Here is a 19,801-nt window from a genome sequence, read left to right as displayed (position 1 = left end):
TGGCCAACAGCGGGGGCTGACTGAGAAGCAAAGGACAATGGCTCTGGGCTCTGATTGTTCTTCATGGACGGGCTCTGTGGGAGCCTTCTCAGCTTGGTCGATCACCTTCCTGGACCTGGGGGGAGTTGGGAGGACCTTGGTCTTAGCTTAGAGTGGGGAACCCTGATGGCTCCTTGGCCTTGAGAGGGAGGGAGGGGAGGTATGGGTGGAGGGGAGGGGAGGGAAGGGGGAGAAGGAGGGGAGAGAAGGGGGAGAAGGAGGGGAGGGAGGGGGGAGGAGGAGGGAAGGAGATGGAAATTTTTAAATATAAAAAAAATAAACCATGAGAAAAAAAAAAACAAAAAAAAAAAACAAAAGAAAACCTCTTTTTCAAAGCATCATATCCTTAGACCCAAATTCTGAAGTCATAATACCTTTATAATATTCATGGTGGATTAGCTTAGCAGCACATACAATGAAAAGTCTCTCTGTGCTTAGCTCCTTCACAGTCAAAAAATTTAAAGAAAACACAATAATACACATAATCCAGACTCTCTGTGAATTTTTCATTTTTACGTGGCTTAATTTTTTTACTTCCTTTAATCTATGATTATCTGTACTCTGTCTCTTTAAAGACTTTATCCTCTTTTTATATTATGACTCTGTATACTCTTTATCTTTTCTCTCCCAAGCCTACATGCTTTATCTAACACCATGACCCATTTAGAGGTCTTTTATGTCTGAATCTGTCCTATTGTGAATCTGTAATTCTTTACTGTCCAGGAACACTTTAGCTTTGTGGTTTTAAAATGCTAAGTTTTTAAAAATCTAAGCTGCGACATCCCTGGGTCAAAAACAGGTACTGTGGGCTTGCCGGCCCAGTTCAGCATGGCAGAGCCACTTGTGCCTCTGAGCCGTGCACATTGTGCTGCTAGCATGGCGGAGCTGCTTGTGCCTCTGAGCGGCAGCGCACAATGCCCCCCTTTTAGGCACACAGCGAGTCCAGTTGCCATCAAACAAACCATAGCACTTTAGTGACAAACCCCATTGAAATGCTCTGTCTCCCACAAGAGACAAGGTCGCAGTGGTGGCACAGCCCAGAAACTGGTATTTCAAAACCACCACTTTCTAGTAGACCTGATCCCACTGCCTATGCAGTCAAGGAACGCCAAGCCACAGGCATGGTCTCAGGTACTTTGTTCCCGACCCCAAGTGGGCACACAAACATCCGTGCCCACAAATGCTCCATAGCCAGAGTTTAACTGGCAGCAGGGCCCAGGAAGCCTCATTTTTAAATGGCGCTGCTTTTTTGTTGTTGTTATGGCTGCTGAGTCAGGAAATTCTCTCTGTGGCACCTCACCAGGAAACAGCAAAAAGCTGTGTTAAACTCTATGTTTGTGTCTAGAATTTATTCTAAAGCCCTCTCAGGTTTTACATGGATTCAGTTGGCCACGTTGGGCAGCCAAACTGTTGTAGAAGGTGCAGGGCCTCTTGTTCCATCCTGTCTGGCTAGCTTACACCCAAAATAACCACACAGAAATTGTATTAATTAAATTACTGCTTGGCCCATAAATTCTAGCCTCTAATTGGCTAGCTCTCACATCTTGATTCAGCCCATTTCTTATAATTTGTATGTCACCATGAGGTTGTGGCTTACAGGGAAAGATTCAGCACGTTTGACCTGGCAGCTTCATAGTGACTCTCTCTCTCTGCCTTCTTCCTCCCACCATTTTGTTCTGTCTACTCTACCCACCTAAGTGCTTGGCACTATCAAAGGGCCAAGGAAATTTCTTTATTCGACCAATGAAAACAACACAAATACAGAAGAACCTTCTACACCATGCCTGTCTTCCTTGAGATGTCTGACTTGGTTTCTGTGGTTGTTCTATCTGATGCTGATACCAGCTATAGGTGTACACAGCACACCTACATGGAGACAATGATGTAATTCTTAATTATATAACCTCCCAAATGAGTATTGTTTAAAATGAAGCACAATTTTTAAAAAGTAAAAGTGAAGAAAGATGCAGGGTTTATTCAGGGCTCCTCTGTCCAGAACCAATCCCAGTGACACCCACTACACAAACTGTGGCTGATGCAGGCCAGGGAATAGTGCTCAGCTATGAAAAGAATGAAGGTTTGTCCCAAGGGTTGGAGGCTAGGGAGCCAAAAGGGAGAGGATATCTGGGACGTAGAGAGGGAGAAGGCTGGAAGAGGGGCACATGAGTCTAGCTGGGTCTCTAAGGAGGAAAAGAGAAGGTAGCCTGAGGATCCTGAAGATACCTTGGTCATTGCCTTTCATTGGCTGTAATGGGTGCCATCCTCACTATGCCTGAGCACCATCACAGCTGATCCCAGAAGAAATATCAGGATGAAGCTGATGACCTCCATACGTCTGTCTCAGCTCCAGCAATTACTAGCCTGTGAGTTGGATCCCAGTGCTCAGGAACACTCAGAAGACCTGAACTGAAGCAGTCTTTGGGGAACAGTCCTGGGTGCTGAGGAGATTCCATGCCCCTTCCTAAACACACAGACTGAAAGAGAACATAGACAAGGCAGTACCGCACCCGCCCCCCATTGCCCACAGACTGAGTAGGAAGGGGACTTCAAGGTGTGAGGATAAGCAGAGGCCCTGGGAAGTTGAGGGGTTGAAACAGGCGGATTGCACAAGTCAAGCAGATACATTTGGAAGCATTCTGTGGTCTTATCACTGTTAGTCATCTTCCTAGGGTCTTCTGGGAGAGATAAAGAGGTCAGTAAAGATCCTGGACAGGAATGTGGTACCCATGAGCATCCCTCAGAACTGAACCACTTCTGAAGCTGCCTAAGTTAAAGGAATCCATGGCATTATGGGGCCCTCACTGGTCTTATGCTATGTAAGCCTCTGTGTAGAAGTTTCTTTATGAAGAGTTCATTAAGAATCTGATCTCAGGGGCTATAGAGATGGATCGGCAATTAGGAGCACTGGGTGCTGTCCCAGAGGACAGAGGTTCAATTTCTAGCACCCATACAACAGGTCACAACTGTCTGTAACTCCAGTTACAAGGGATTCAACACCCTCACAGGCACACAGCCCAAACACCAATGCACATTTTAAAAAATGAATCTCTAAACTCAACCACTGACAAAGTACATGGTATCTGGACTGGATAAACAGGACACAAAAAAAAGGACTGCCAGCCAGGCGGTGGTGGCGCACGCCTTTAATCCCAGCACTTGAGAGGCAGAGGCAGGCGGATCTCTATGAGTTCAAGACCAGCCTGGTCTGCAAGAGCTAGTTCCAGGACAGGCACCAAAGCTACAGAGAAACCTTGTCTCAAAAAACCAAAAAAAAAAGGACTGCCAAACCTTTCCAAGACAGGGTAAGATGGTTCTAAAAAATTTCCCGCCTCTAAAAATGATCTGTCAGTTATGCTAGGCCTTAGCCAAAGTTGGTTGCTTCTACGATACAAATGAGACTTTGGGTGATTGCTCAGGTAGCCAATTGTCTCCATCATATATTGCTCGCTTTGGAGGCTGCTTGATTGTACTTCCTGCCTGCTCAGACCATCGATGGGGTTAAAGATTAGTCGTAATTACCTTCCTCTCATGATTTACCCAAGCTTATTTCCTATGCAAGACTTGGACTCTTTAAAATAAAATGTTTATTAAAACATTTGTCATGTGTTCCTTGCTTAATATTGCTTATGTTGTTTTGTAATTTTATACTTGATATCTATTCCTATTGTATATAGTTTTGTATTGGGTTTGGATCACTATTGTTTAGACAATAGGGAGAGATGATGGGGAAACCTTGCTAGCCAATTATCTTTAAGAGGTGGATCCAGGTTAAAGCATGGCTTTCTGGGACTGGAAGAGAAAAACAGGCACACGCCTCAGGTGTGCTCTCTCTGTGTGATTCCCACAGGGCACAGCTGAGCTTGGACTTCTCATTCCTGTTTTGTGATTTTTTTCCCTTATAATAAATAAAAATATAATTGTTTTATTCTTTAGCTAGCCTGGTTATTTCCCAAATCAAGCTAATTTCTACACAGAGGCAAGTGGATTTCTGCCAGTTCAAGGCCAGCCTGATCTACAGAGCAAGTTCCAGGACAACCATGGTTATAAAGAGGAAACCTGTATTCAAAATCCAAAAAAGAAAAAAAAAATCTCAGATCTCTTGCATATCACCACGTTCCAGGTCAGTCTTGGGTTCAGTCACCTCTTGTGGAGGACCTGGCACCTAGTCAGAAACAACCCAAATTTTAAGACAAGTCAGGTCATCAGAACTATCATCTCAGTGCCCTTCCTCATAATAGACCCCAGACTTCAGTTCTGCTCAGTACAGTCCATTGTCTACAGGTAATGGACAGATAGACCATCAGAGGCCCTGCTGCTCAGAGCAAAGATGATGCCAATAGACAAACCAGGCTGGGCCCAGGATGCCCAGAGCAGGTGTCTGCAATCTGAGTGACTTACCTCTGATTACACCTGCTGGAAGGCCACATTGATGGAAAGATGGAAAGAGATGAAGAATAATTACTACAAAAAAAACAGTGCCAGCAAAGGCCAGGCACGTGAGGCTTCCACAAGAATAGGTAATCTTCAACCACTTCAAAGAGCTGTAGAATATGGCATTTCAATAACTTAGGGTTCTGTTGAAGTGAGACACAATTGTTCCTGGCAGCACCAGTATATTCCAGAGAGAATGTTGAATACCAAAGATACTCCACTGGGAGCTTTTTTTCTTCTTAACACAACTGGTCTTAGAACAAGGAACTACTCATTCCTCGACCACTAACAAAGTGCATGGTGTCTAGACTGGACAAGCAGGATACAAGAAAAAAGACTACAAACCTTGCCAAGACAAGGTAAGATGGTTTTGAAAATTTTTCCTGCCTCTGAAAATGGTCTGTCAGTGACTCTAGGCCTTAGCCAAAGTTGGTTGCTTCAGTATTGCAAATGAGACTTTGGGTGATTGCTCAGGTTGCCAGTTGTCTCTATATCATCTACTGCACATTTTGGAAGCTCCTTGATTGCACTTCCTGTTTACTCAAGTAATATTATTTATCTTCTCAAGCCTTCGGTGGGGTTGAAGATTAAATAGCCATAGTTACCTTATTCTTATGATCAGGTCAAGCCATTTCCAATACAAGACTTAGACTCCTTAGGATAGAATGTTTATTAAAATATTTAGCATATGTACATTGCTTAATATAGTTTGATTTATGCTGCTTGTACTTCCAATTTTATACTTGAAATCTGTTCCTAGCATATATAGTTTTGTATTGGGTTTGGAATTCTCTCATTTACACAAAAGGGGGAGGTTATGGAGAACCTCCTTCAGCCAATGGACCAGGTTGGGGCATGACTCTTGGGTACCCAGAGAAAGCTGCCTGCCCAGCCAACTCTCTTTCTCTCTCTCTCTCTCCCTTGCTCCATACCTTGAGGTTAGACTCCCATTCCTGTTCCATGAGTTTTCTCCCTTACAATAAAGAATAATCATAATCTTAGAATACTTTTACTGTTAGTTTGGATGATTTTACTCATAATTTCCCTTATTGGACATGTTCTGCTTCAAATTATGTGAAAAAGAGGAAAGCCTCTTCAGGGAACTGTGTCAAAGGTTATACTAGAAATACATATACTAGAGTTAGGCATCCAAGTCTAGAGACAGTCTCCAAACAAGGACAGATAGAGAACAGGAGGCTTTATGTCGTAGGGGGAGGGAGTCCTCAATGCTGTCAAGATAGGAAAGAAAAGCCAGGCCATAGTGGACTGCAACCTCTGACCAGCAGGACCTCCCAGTAATGGGCCATCTCCAGATCCATAAGATTCTGTCAAGGAGGACTGCATAGACAAGTCACAGAACTACAAACTCTTCAAGAGGCCTTCCTAGTGGTCTCCTGGTACTGGCATAAACCAGTACCATTACGAATGACACCCCCACTCCTGTCATGGCTACCAAGAGATTAATACCTGCCATTAAGCCCTCCTGGGACCTCACTTCAGGCCTGGAGCCCCACGCACCCATCCTCACACTCGTCCCATCACACACCAGCTGGCTTTGAGAGGACACAAGCACAACTTACGAGAGGCACCAAGGGTACAACAGCTTTGCAGACCTGCACGCAGGCCATTGTGGCTTTTGCCCAGGAAAAAAAAACACCATGAGAAACAAGAGAGAGCTGGGTGCACCTGTCTGTCCTAGCTGCATTACCACGCCTCCTCCTCCTCCAAAATAACAGCCAAGTCTCTGGGCTGTGAGAGCATCCTGCCTACACCCCTCACTACCCACAGACACACAGAGACACCAGGGAGATGATGAAGTTCTTTAATGAGAAGCAGGGAGTGGGAGATAGAGGGAAGGGGTGGGTGAAGCCAGAAGGGAGAGGAAGGGAGCACTTCTGTGTCCTGTGCTCAGGAGGTCTGGGTGCAGCATTGCTCTGAGGCAGCCTGGACCCCGGCATCCCTTACTGTGGAAAGAAGGAGAGTCAGTGGATCCAAAATGATTCATGCAGGGGAAAAATGTTGGGATGCTGGGGTCTCCACTCATCAGATCCAAATAGGGCATAGGTCATTTCCCCCTTCCCCTCTGCAAACTGAGTCCCCACAGTTCTCTATGCCCATGTGTGAAAATGGGACAGATGATTTCAGGGCAAGAGCAAGGCAAAGGGATGACAGGGCCACTGTTAGACTCAGGCTCTGCCCACACATGCGCTGTTATCCATGGGCAGTTCTCTGAACTGCATCTTCCAAGCATCACACAGCAAAGAGGAACCCAGGAAGGCTGCTAGACCCCAGGCATGGCTGCCACATCCTAAAAGCAATCCATGCTGTGAATGGAGTCAACATGGTAACTGAAGGGAAGGGAGCCACAAGGGAGGGATTTCCCTTCTGCACAGACTGCAGGGATGCATACAGAGAATGCATTCTCTCCAGTTGCAAACCAATGGCAGAGAATCAGTGAGGGAAGATTCCTGATGTCCAGGAAACAACACCCCTGAAGGGATCCTGAACAAAATACCCACGGGTAGAGTGTGTTCCAGTAGCACAAGCTGTACCTGTCTCCACAGGTAGGGAAAGGTTAGAACACAGGGTCTCCAGAAGCTCTGTTGACCCCAGGACCATGATTTCCTCAAGTGTCTCACAAAAATAACCACTTACCCTAATCACTTCCTAGAGGGCAGGTTTCTGTTCAAGAAAGAAAAAACATGATTCAGAAGGTCCAGGGAATTCAGTCAGAAAACCAAGGCCCTCCATTAACCAGCATGAGCCCCACCCCCAAAGGACAAAGCTGAGTGAGAGGCAGCCTGTTGTCCTGAGGGACTGGCTGCCTCCTTTGTGTAGGGCAGGAGAACATGGCAGCTTGCTTCCTACCACTCTGCCTGGGGATGAGGATGCTCTCTGTGTTGAGGCCTCCAGCCTTCACAGCCCTCTGAAAATCTTCCAGGGCCTTCTGGTGGACATCAGGGTCTCTACCTATAGGAGAGTTCAGGAGGGACATGGTGTCAGGGACAGAGCTGGGGGAGCTGATAGAGCTTCCCTCCCAGCCCAGGGAACCAAGCAACTTAGGGTAAAGTGTAAGACATGGCCCACCCAGGTGAGGATGTGACCTAGATCCTAGGTGAGAGAGGAGAACCCACGTGGGGAAGCAGGACCAGAACACCATGGTCATCCCTCCATCTGACCTCGAGGACACGGGCTCTGTGCCTTCAGCTCACCTGAGTTTCTCTCAGAGCTGTTGGGAACACTGTGACCAACCACACTCAGAAGAATATGTCACCCTTGACTGAGGGCTCCATGCTGCCTCTCTGCTCTATGTGTGCAGTGCCCAGTCACAGGGAGGGCTCAGGAGGCTCTGGGGCTCTTTCCCAGGCAAGAAGGACACTAGTACAGGCTGTGATTGGGGCTGGTCTTTATATGATGGATCCTGTTCTGTACCCATCCTTATTCCAGCTGGAACCCCAACAGTGGTGAGTCCCCTTTCACCCTGTGAACCCTTGGTCCCCATCACAATAATGGGACTCACCCACGAGTTTTGCAATTCGATAAATATCCCCTTGTATGTTATTTATCCAGTAGAAGATGTAGTGGTCCTCCACAGCAGATGGTATGATGAAGAGCTCCTGAGTGCCCCCATCTGGGGAGGTAGAGTCACACAGATCCTGAATAAACACCCTGCCCATTCAACAAGGACCTAAGAGTGTCCTGGCACCTGCCTGGCACCTCTCAACCTGACTCCCTCCCAATGGCTCAGTTCTTACTCATGCCCCAGCTTCTCCACCATCCCAGAGCCTCAGTTAGAAGGAACCTCCATTTCCATGGGAGCCACATACATGAGATGGCCATGTCCCCATTCTGTGTGTCATACAGGAGGGTCTGCCTCTGGAACCAGATACATCCCTCTCCTGACTACCTCCATGAGTTCTCCAGAACCGATGGTACACCACTGGGCAGTTCTGTTGACCAGTTTTATGTCAACTTGACATAAGCCAGAATTAAAAGACGCAAGGAAAGCCCAGTTGGGAAAACGCTTCCATAAGACCAGGCTGTAGGTTACCTTGTAGGGAATTTTCTTAATTAATGATTGACAGGCAGGGCCTAGGCCAAATGGGGCCACCTCCATAAGTAAGCAAGCTGAGCAAACCATGAGGAGCAAGGAAGTCAGGAGCAAGCCTCCATGGCCTCTGCATCAACTCCTATACCCTGCCTTGTTTGAGTTCCTGTCCTGACGTCCTGTGAAGGTGAGCACTGATGTGGAAGTGTAGACAAAATAAACCCTTTCCTCAGCTTGTGTTTTATCACAGGGTTGCGTTCCTACAACCCTACCCTGACTAAGACAACAGCCATCTACCACACCCGATGGAGTGTTTGGTGTCGGCTGTTCCGGTCCCATCAGGAAAACTGTCTCATGGGAGCCATCATGGGTATTAACAGGGTTTGAAGAAGCAAAGGTCCTCATGCCGTGGGGCCCCCTGGGATGGCCGCACTGGTGTCACGTGTGTCAAGGGAGGTTGGGTACAGCCTCACAGGTTCAGGGACTTACGGGCTGTGTATTTTATAGGCACATCTGTCTTCTCTAGAACAATGTTCATCTTCTCGCATCGTTCTGCAATCCTGGAACACAGAAGGTCTGTGATACACACTGCCCAGCCACACAACTCCCCTCCTGACAGCACCCACAATATGGCCTTCAGGTGCATGGTCCCAAAGTGACCAGGGAAGTGCTGGCTTCACTGGGTCCCAATTACATTACCAGCAGGCCTCCTGAGTTATGTGCTAAGTCCCTGACTCCCACAGTGGCTCAGTTCTGTGTCACGTGACCTGCTGGCTCTACCCTGACAGCCTCTTGCTCACTCCCTTAGAGAACCTGAGCTACTTGGTTGGTAGACATCATCTGAAACAAATCCTCCCTTCCTCACCTGCATGCTGTGTGACTCCTGTGGCTCACCCTCTGTCTCTGGAGAGACTTAGGGATCAGCCCAACAATCCCTGTCACATGACCATTGAGGAAACTACTCAGAGAGCTGGATTGGGGGGAAAGAACAAAGGGCTCACTCCAGGGTAACTGACAGGGCAGCTGCCCTATTGCTATCCTTGTAATGATAGCTCAGACACTGTCTTCTTCAGGAGCTACTAAAGCGACAGGAACCCAAATATGAGATCAGACAAGAAGGTAGAGGCCACACGGATGGGAAGTTACAAAGCTGTGAGACAGCACAGGTAAGAGTCTTCAAAGAGAAGAAGTCACACACATGACAGGTCACACCAGTGACTGGTCCCAAAGGTAGTAGATAACACCAGTGGGAATAGGCTGAGATTTCAGAGTCTATGCAGAGCCTGATCAACTATCTCCCTGGGGTGCCGTACACCTCTCAAGTGTTGTGAAATCCTGGCCACTGCCTCCCTTACAGGCAGAATTTTACACTGGAGAGAAAACAGACCCAGACTGAATGTTCACACTGGATATGGCAGTGAAACCCTTCTCCAAGGGCCTGGATCACTGACAACAAATGTCCTATCAGAATAGAAAGTAGGTGGCACTTCCAGCTAAGATTTTTTCTCTGCACCACTTACCGTCCTATGGTCCTCTCTAAACTGAGACACCCTCAGTGGGACTGTTGGCCCCAGGCCCCCAGCTCACCCCATGCACCCTTCCCAGCCCCCAGATCTCCTGTGTGGCAAAGGCCAAGAAGAATGCTATCAACTCAGTTGGCACACACTCACAGGACAGTGAAGTTGACTTGCAGGTTGCCCCCTTCCAGGGTCGTGATGGTCATGGGACTCACAGACATAGACCTTAACTCCAAGCCAGGAATCTCCTTGTCAGATGCTGTAGCTTTCATATACCACGTTCCTGACAGCTGGAGAAGGACCCACCCATCAGGACTCAGGTAGACCCCAGGACTGACCCTAGTCCTTAGCCCCTGTCTCTAGCTTGCCTCCATGATCTGGACATGTGACGCGTTTCCCCTTCTATCAGCCCATCAAAAAATAAGCTAGTTCAACCAGGGCCACAGCAGTGTGGTCACCAACCCTTGCAGGTGTGACACTATCACAGACCCCTGCACTCCCAGAGAACAGTTAGGAGAGCTGGACTCTGACCTCCTCCAGCCCTCTGCACCCAGAACCTTCTGACCAGATTCCTTGTGGTGTGTCTGGCATTCCCTCAGAGTAGGGGTTCAAGCCTGGCTCTGAAATGATGTCTCTTTAGATGAAGAAGGAATGGCCTCCCCAACCAACAGCATCAGCCCCCCATCAGCCATAACCCCCCTCGAAGCCCCTCTCCATCTCAGCCTCACATCATGAGTCTCTTCCGAAGAAGGTAAGGCCCGGGCCTGCAGGGCAGCAACAAGGCCAAGGCCAAAGCACAGGATCAGGGTCTTCATCTCCAGAGTCTATGCTCACAGGTCCCCACAAGTCCCTGGGATGGCTGAGGAGGCTATGCTGGGGCTCCACTCAGCTGCCCTTTATACTGCTCAGCCCAGGGTCCCCGGAAAGTTGGCAAGGATGACTGACAAGTCCCTTCCTGGACTTTCACCATGGCCAGCTCTTCAGTGGACCAGACAAAAGGTCATCATTGTTGGAAGTTTCTAGATAACACTCAATAATACCCAGAGGACAATAGGGCAGGGCTACTTGTAGATTTGCCCTGGCAAGAAAGTGAGTCTGAGTTAGAGATGCAGCCTCCCGTGTCAGGAGCCCCTGAGGGTGAGAAGAGCGGGAGCAAACCCCTCCTGCACACTGTGTTCATCCAGCTGGCTGACATGCTCATTGACACAGAGGAGGTCACCGAAGCCAGACCGTCCTGAGCTCCATTCTCAGGAACCTTCCTGAATCCCAGGGCAGGACACTGGACCTTAGATTCATCTTGGGAAAAGAGGAAAGTGGGAGCCTACTATGTGACTCTCCAGATGTGTGCCTAAAGATGTGTTCCCTCCTCAGCAAGATGTGCACTAGCCCCTGCTCATATGCAGAACAATGATGGCTCAGACATAGAAAGAAAGCAAGGAGGCCATATATACACAGCGATGGCACAGAATCACAGACTGGAGGTGGTGGCTCAGCTCTTAAGAGTCCTTTCTGCTCTTGCTGAGGACTTGGGTTGAGCTCCTAGCACCCATAGGGTGGCTCACAACTACCTGGATCTCCAGTTCCAGGGGATATGATGCTTCGGGCTTTCAATTACCTGCATGCATGTGCTACGTATAAACTCACAGAGACTTACAGTCTGGTAAAGGACCTAAGGCACTCCTGTCCCCGAAGCTGCAGATGGCCAGGGGTCTTTTTCCTAAGGAGTATGCTTAGAGTTCTTGATACATTAAGGAGCCTAGAGAGCCTTCCTATGGCCCCAATATGCTACTGTTTATAACTTGCTGTCCTTGTTTCCAGCACCCTCCAGGTCTATGTTGTTGTCTGGGCAACCGTGTTGTGGCATGTTCACTCTCTGTGGCCCTTTGGGTGAGGTAAGTCATCTCTAGTTCAGTTCCAAAGCTCTTCTACTCAGCCTGGTGTGAGGAATTCTGAATAAATCTCCTCCTGGGACGGGATGTCTTTGTTACCATTTGTTTGATTTTGCTTTTCAAATTTTTCCAATTCTCTGTACTTTAAAATTCAAGAGCATCACGGCTGAGCAGAGCACTGGCACTGAAGGCAGAGGCACTCAGACTTCCGATGGAATGAGGACTGCAAGGTGACAGAGAAGGGAAAAGTGGGCAGGCGATATGGCCCTCTCCTCAACAAAACACCGGACAAAAGCAACTTCTGGTTGGCTTACTGGCTAGCAAGAAATGTCAACTTGCTACGACTTAGATTCACATGGAAAGAGAGTCTCAATCTGGGAAACATCTAGATCAGGTTAACCTGTAGCCTTGTCTGTGGGATTGTCTTCATTGTTATCGACAGCCCACTGTGGGCAGCACTGATGTGGATTCCCTTCTGTGTATGTGTTGCTTTTATTGGTTAATGAATAAAGAAACTGCTTTGCCCTGTGATAGGGTAGAACAGAGCTAGCCAGGGAGCAGGGGGACTGAACTGAATGCTGAAAGAAAGAAGGTGGAGTCAGTGAGATGCCACGTAACCGACGCAGAGGGAGACAGATACCTGGGAATTTTACCAGTAGGACACTACCTCATGGTGACGCACAGATTAATAGAGGTGGGTTAATCAAGATGTAAGAGTTATCTAAGAAATATTTATAAACAAAAAGGCCAAGGAGTGCTGTAATTAATATAGTATCTGAGTGATTATTTGGATCTGAATGGACCGGAAACGAACGAGCAGTCTCCACCAACACAGCACCATTGGGCCCTGAAGTGTATTAGTGAAGAAATCTAGCTGCGTGCTAAGCAAGCTTGCAGCATGGGTGCATTTATTTCTTTTTGCTCTTGACTGTGGATGTGATGTGCCTGGGCCGCCTTAGCTTTCCCTCAGTCATGGACTCTGGCCCATAACTGTAAGTCAAATAAACCACTTAAGTCTGGTTTTTTTTTCTACTTTTGCTTTGTTTTTGTTTTTCCACATTATCTACAATGAAACTTTCCTGTCTTAAGTTGATTTTTATCTGGGTACTTTATCACTGCAATAGAAATGAAACCAGACTGCTGAGAAATTATTTTATATCTGAGGGTTCACTCTGTGGTCTCTTGAACCCGTGTGTTTAGGCTGAGTACTGGGAAGTTGTGGTAGAAGAGGCTTTCCTTCTCCTGAAAACAAAAAGCAGAGAAACTGAAGAGAAACCAGATCAATTCCTCAAAGACACCTTTTAGTAACCTACTTCATTTAACTAGGTCCCATCTCCTAAGGCTTCCAGAACCTTCTCAAATAATATCAACAGCTAACAACCAAGAGTATACCACATGAGCCTATGGGAGATACTTCATATTCAAACCCTAAATCCCAAAGACATGAGTGTCTCATAATACAAATGCATCCAAGAGTCTTCCAAGTTGTAACTGTTGGAGCAGCCTTCAAAGTCTGCAGTGCAAAATTCCCTGTGAGAGTCAAGGTAAATCCTTAGTTCTCTGTCCCTATAAAAGAAAAACAGAAAATATCATACTGCCAAGATAAAATAGGACAGAGGAGATATCCCCATTCCCCAGGACTCATAAGAAGGAAGCATGGGATCAAAGCAAGACTGAAACCCAGATGGGAAATCATTAAGTCCTATCTTCTATGTCCAGCTCTTGAGTGTGGTCATAGCAGCTCAGATAATCATGGAAAAACCAACCCCTAAGATGTTGGTAGGTACACCTTGGCTTGGGGACACCTCTCTGGGACTGGTTTTGTTTGCTATCTAAAGCTCTTATCAACAGAGAATTTTCATTACCTACATCTATAAATTCCCAAGGTAATCAATATATCGTCCTCATAGTTACTCTCCCGGGAGCTGCTTGCAGGAGTCCTGAGCCTGCTGATCATTGTCTAGCCTCCTATGACTTTCTCTGAAACCTTGGTGCGAGACTCCATTTCTAGGTGTATGTGTATTCTGCATGCCTGCAAAAGCCTCACTGCATACGCAGTTCTTGGTCCACTATCCCCTGCCCATATGCAGAACAATGATGGCTCATACTTAGAAAGAAAGCAAAAAGGCCTGTGTGTATATATATGCACACAGACACACATGCACACACAATTAGCCATGGGACAGAATCACAGACTGGATCTGGTAAGGTGACTCAGTGGTTAAGAGTCCTTTATGCTCTTGCAGAGAATCTGTGTTCAATTCCTAGTTCCCATATTACGGGTCACGACCTCCTGTAACTCCTTACACCCTCTTTCCCTCTCCAGGCCTTGACATGCCCATTTGCATATAAACTTATGCAGCCTCATACAGATACAAACAAACAAAGAAAATCAGTGAAGGAAAAAAAAACAAAACACAGGGTGCCAGAGGGCCCTAGGCTTATGGCACCTAGGCTGGGTAAACAGTTGATCTAGTTTATATTAGTATTGTTGTAAAGAAACCCCATAACCAAAGCAACTTGGAGAAGAAAGGCTCTCTTTGGCTTACACATCCATATCCCTGTGTTCATCATTGAAGAAAACCAGTAGAGGAACTCAACCAGGGCAGAAACCTGGAGGCAGGAGCTGATGCAGAAGCCACTGAGGAATGCTGCTTATGGGCTTATTCAACATAGCTTACAGAACCCAGGACCTCCAACCCAGCTTTGGCCTCACCCACAGTGGACTGGGTTCTTCCCCAACTAATTAAGAAAATGACCTACAGGTACAAGGTTGTCTACAGCCTGATCTTTTGGAGGCATTTTCTCAGTTCTGGCTCTTTTCTCTTTGGTGACTCTAGCTTGTGTCAAGTTGACACAAAAGTAGCCAGCACAACTGACCCCTTGTCAACTTGACACAGGAAGACATAGCTGTTAAGCTACAACTTTTCTTTTCTTGTTCATCCCCAAGTGAAAAATAAGTTGAACACTTTCTCCCTTCAAGAGGGAAGAACTAGGGTACAGTCACAGTCTGAATAAAGGAAAAATGAAACGCCATTTGTGTGATCAACTCAATGACCAACGTCTGGGATCCTCTCACAATCTTCTGGGCTTCTTGGGTCGCTTCTCCAGCTCTGCCCTCTGCAGCACTCCCAGCTTGTCTTCTCGGCTCCAGCAGGCTCCACACCACTGCTGCTGGTGGTGGTGGTCATCCCACGGTGCTGGCATCTCCAAACTGCTGGGTCTTCTGCTGCAACTGGGCTGCACTTTGACCAATGGCCTCTTCTGGGCTCTCTTCAGGAACTCCAGCCCTGCCATACAATTCCAAGCCTTGGCTGTTCTCTATGACCCCTGCATGTCTTGAAAAGCAGTATCTCCTGGGTGACTCTGACAGAAACAAGTTTGGCTGTCAATGTGAGGTACAACCTGAGTTGCCTCTGGAACACAGCTGCGTGCTGACCCTGAGGAAACACTTCCCAGGAGACTGCACCTCAGTCATGCTGATCTCTTCTAAGGCATGGATAACTTCTCAGCTACATCTGACCAGACGCCACAGATTCTTCACACAAATAGTCCAGTAGAATCTCAGCTTCGCTCTGAAACCTCACCAGCCAGGCCGCCATCCTCTGCGCTGCTCTCGGAACTCCTGTTTTCCGAGCGCTCACAGAACACCTCACTAATTTTGAACACTCAATGACTTTTCTAGTCACTGAAGGACGTTAGTGCAGGAGCCGATGCAAACGCCATAGCGGAGTGCTGCTTACTGGCTTATTACACGTGGCTTGTTCAACTAATTTTCTTTCTTCCTTTTCTTTCCTTTTTGCCAGGGGAGAGAATAAATTCAGTCTCAGACTACCACAAATTATGCAGTTGAGTTCCCCAAGTTTGGGGAAATCACAGAGGTCAGTCCATCCAGAATGTAATGAATGAGCCTCACCCTGAGAAAACCACCTTCCCAATCACAGCACCGCTCCTGCCAGGTAAGTAAGTATTCAGCTGTTTTCTTATAGAACCCAAGACCTCCAGCCCAGAGATTGCCCCACCTACAACGGGCTGGGCACTCCCCCATTGATCACCAATTAGGAAAATACCCTATAGGCTTTCCTACAGCCTGATCTTGTAGAAACGTTTTCTCAGATGGGGCTCCCTTCTCTCCTGGGACACTAGTTTGTGCCAAGTTGACACAAAACTAGCCAGCACAGCAGTGGTCTGTCTCTTGAGGAGCGAGAAATGCCTTCTGGCTGCAGAAGGGGCTGGTGGTCCTTCCATATAGATCGGGGTGAGGGTGTGAACTGACTAGTCGCCACAGTACTGAGGATGGGGAGGAAGAATACTCCTATTCCCCCCTCGGCCCCCCCCCCTTCCCATCAGCTCTGCGCCTGAGACTAGGGAAGATACAGGTGCAGCCTCCAGCGCCGAGACTGGGAGAAGTCAGTGTGTGGTAGACGGCAAAGTACACAAAGAATTTTCTACAGATGGTATGGAAAAAGCCGGAGCGAGTAAAGGAACAAAGTCAGTGAGAAGGGGAGTGAGAGAAGAGGACATCCAGAATGCAGTGCCTTGTGGAAAGACCACAAATTGACGCAAACGACTGGTTAGACCTCAGAGCCCCGCGGCAGACACAGTGTGATGAACGCTGACAAGCTGAGGTGGCCAAGCCCTCACCCGTGAGCTTGCTGTGCTGAGGCGGCAGACCTAAAACCCTAGGCTCTGCTGTCTCCGACAGATTCCAGACTGTTTCCGCGTGGGTTGAAAACGCACAAGCCAGGAGTCCATGTCTCATGTGATTTTGATGGCATTTGCCACGGTCATCTGTCTCTGTGGTATAGGTTTTTAGGCAACAGGTGGGCGAAACAAACAGTCACGTCAGATTGCACCCATCTTTACCATATGGTCTTGACTTTCAGGAGCATCCCCAACAGGCTTTGTGCCAGAACATCTGGTATCCTGTCCCAGGGGTACTGGGCCTTGAACCACAGCAGCCCGTCACTGTGCAACCTCAGGTTGATTGTATATCATGAAACAGAACAGTCACATTTCTTATTCACTGTGCCAGAAGCTGCCTGCTCCCCTCATCCTCTCAGTTAATGAGGAGAAATGATTTTAATCCGAACTCTGCAGCCAGAAAAGGCTGAAACAGTTCTGTTCTACTTACAGGAAACAGTACAGTGTCGGTTCCACAGGAAGCCGGAATCAAGGAATAGTGGTCACAGGGGAGAAGGAGTTTAGAAGCTTATATAAGTAGAAATGATCCAACCATGATATCCTGTTTGTTGGAGTTCTGTTTTTTTTTAATTAGCTTATTTTTATCTTATGAGTGTTTGCCAACATATGTATATGTGCAGCTACACACATGCCTGTTGCCTAAAGAGGGCTGAAAAAGGTATCAGATCCCCCAAAACTTGTGTTACAGATGGTTATGAGCTGCCAAGTGGATGATGGGAATCAAACCTGGGTCCTCCGAAAGATCAACACGTGCTCTTAACTGCTGAGCCATCTCTCCAGTCCCACTGTGTGTTGTGTTTAATGGCTGTTGAAAGTTAATGTCCCAAAGCAACAGAGGGCAGCAGAGGGTCAGAGACTCACTGTGAGGGGGCTGTGGACAGTCTTCCCCATCCCCCACACAGACATACACAGTGGCTGATAGGACAGGCTTTAAACAAAAAATCTGAAATTTCTGAGGACAAGTCATGCCAGTCCAAGGGTAATGATTGTGTCCTCCTTCTCAGACACGGATCCCTTCAAGAAGCCTCAGATGGACTTCAGGGAGCTAGCTGAAGGCTGTCCTTAGTTCTGCAGTTCACCCATGACCACACAGGACTGAGAGACCATACACGAACACGGACAGTTATCATTCTGCTTCCCGAGGTCCACTGACCTAACTCCCCTGGGTAGTCTGTGCCAGTGTCTCTATTGGGACTCCTGTCTCCTTCCTGTCCCCAGAGGAGTTCCGAGTCCTGAAAACGTGTCTGACAGTCATGCCAACTCTGTGTGTCTCTCCCATACCTTCCGCAGCCCTCTGCCATCCCCAACACATTGTCTAACTCAGTTGCTTCCCTGAGTGAGGAAGGACCTGACTACTCAGGCTTCAGGGAGCTTAGCGCCGTGCCCAGTCCCACCTGCTCCTCCACTCCACGCCTGACTCCATTACAGGCCTCACTCCTTGTATCAAGAGGTACCGCCATGTGGGCAGGTCAGGACCAACCAGCAGCTAGGCCCCTAATCTTTCCAGGCTGAGACTCAGTAAATGCTGTCTGGACTACACTGGACTGAGTTGCAGGTTGGTGAGGAGACAGGATCTGCCCTTGGTTCAGAAGCTGAGGGTGGGGTCCCGACCAGAGCATATTTGTGTACAGAGGGAGCTGTGTTCAGGGAAAGGCTGTGTTTGCTTTCCGGTTCTTTCTCCTTCAGTTCCTCCCAACTATGGCTAATCTGAACAGGACACTTTATAGAATGGCTTGTGCCATGTCACAGTAAATGTCACGCAAATGGGAACACGCCTGGAGGTTACTTCACCCAGGAGCCAAGTAATGTCCATGGATGTTGTCTGGGGGCAGCTGTGCCAGCCTTACTCTGGGTACCTCATACTGAAAACTCACAGTGACCTACCATTGTTCCAGAAGCCTGGGCATCTCCTGTGGGGTCATCCTGATCCTTTGACTTTCTAAGCCCTGCAAACCAATGGAAAGGAAGGGGACCATTTGGAAACACACACAGTTCTTCCCTTCCTTGATCTCCTGGAGTTCCAGCTTAGCAACCACCCCACCCTAAAGTGTACAACCAGGGAGACACTGAAGTCCCCAGGAGTAAGAGGAAGGGAAACAAAGGGAGGGAATCAGGGAAGGAGCCACTAGGAAAGCAACACTGAGCCTCTCAAGGACTTCACCTGGGAAACTGAGGCTCATTTCAGTCTGACCCAGTCTCTTCCCATTTGACCTCCACCTCTTCACACAGGCAATGCTTATGTGGGGGCTGGGAGTAGCCAGGGAGGGCCCTCCAGGCCATGAACCATATGGGAGAAACCCATCGTGTGTATCCTGCCACCTGAGCTGGTCCCCAGACAAACAGCAGGAAGTTCTCTGTGGAGCAAGCCCCATGAATGTGTCAGTGCTGTGGTTTATCAGACAGGCCTATGGAAGAGGAAGGGACCAAGGATTATGGCTATTTAAGAGCCTCCTTGTCTAGCCAGGGTTCTGCCATCCTGGGCCTTTTTTCCAAAAAAGGGAAGGCAAGGTTGAAAACAGTGAGCGCGGTGTTGGCCCACCCAGAGGCTCGCCAGATTACAGATTCACCACATTGATCAGGACACAGAAATGCCTTGATTCTTGCCAGATGCTGCCACACAGATCTCCTGCCCGTGCCCTCCACAATGGGGTTCTCATCCTCCTTCCGAAGAGACATCCAGTGCTGAGCATGGCTGGGGTTCCCACTTCTCTACCTACTCACCCCATCCCATATCAGGGATCTGAATCACCCCACCGTTTAAGACCATCTCTCTCCTTTCTTCTGACTTTGTGAGCCCTGAGCTGCGGTCACCCGCCAAGTGATTCACCATAAGCCAAAGTGCTCATGGGAAGGCTGCATGTCCCATAGATGACCTTCAGTTCCCACTGTTGAAATCTCAGATTTCCTGGTGATTTGTTCAATCAAACACAGAAAGTAATGTTCATATATGTATATATATATATATTTGCATTATAGATAATTTTTAGATTTTTTTTTAAAAAGTGAACATTGTGCATAAACTCAACCCACCCTAAACTGTCCGCTGAGTCTGAGCTGGGTCACCATGGAGCGTGTGGTTCTTTGGGAACAATTGCCTTATCGCCATGGTTTCTTGCCCATCTTTTTGATCTGCACTCAAGTTGTGGTGCCACAGCCACCTCCAGGGCCACTGG

At 47.8% G+C, this 19,801-nt stretch overlaps 1 protein-coding gene and 1 non-coding gene across 2 annotated transcripts; both read right to left on the bottom strand.

Moving 5' to 3' along the window:
* Window positions 1-7,126: 7,126 nt before the first annotated feature.
* Window positions 7,127-10,850, bottom strand: LOC119818360 (von Ebner gland protein 1-like). Its single transcript, XM_038335656.1, has 6 exons — window positions 10,764-10,850; window positions 10,189-10,325; window positions 9,008-9,078; window positions 7,991-8,101; window positions 7,339-7,440; window positions 7,127-7,152 (listed from the first exon to the last, which is right to left on the bottom strand). The coding sequence occupies exons 1-6, from the start codon at window positions 10,848-10,850 to the stop codon at window positions 7,127-7,129; spliced, it is 534 nt and encodes a 177-aa protein (XP_038191584.1).
* Window positions 10,851-15,727: 4,877 nt separating this feature from the next.
* Window positions 15,728-15,891, bottom strand: LOC119820158. The gene has a single exon (XR_005286421.1). It is a non-coding gene; the product is annotated as a U1 spliceosomal RNA (small nuclear RNA).
* Window positions 15,892-19,801: the final 3,910 nt, after the last annotated feature.

Source organism: Arvicola amphibius, chromosome 7 (genome assembly GCF_903992535.2).
Source record: "Arvicola amphibius chromosome 7, mArvAmp1.2, whole genome shotgun sequence".
Classification (NCBI taxonomy): Eukaryota; Metazoa; Chordata; class Mammalia; order Rodentia; family Cricetidae; genus Arvicola; species Arvicola amphibius.
Note: the sequence above shows the minus strand (reverse complement) of the source record. Positions and strands in the feature narration are given on the sequence as shown.

Coding starts and splice junctions, on each gene's coding strand:
- LOC119818360 (XM_038335656.1), bottom strand. CDS start 10,850: ATGAAGACCCTGATCCTGTGCTTTGGCCTTGGCCTTGTTGCTGCCCTG. Junction 8,102..9,007: donor GCCTATAAAATACACAGCCC/GTAAGTCCCTGA, acceptor CTACCTCCCCAG/ATGGGGGCACTCAGGAGCTC. Junction 7,153..7,338: donor CCTCATCCCCAGGCAGAGTG/GTAGGAAGCAAG, acceptor TTTCTTGAACAG/AAACCTGCCCTCTAGGAAGT.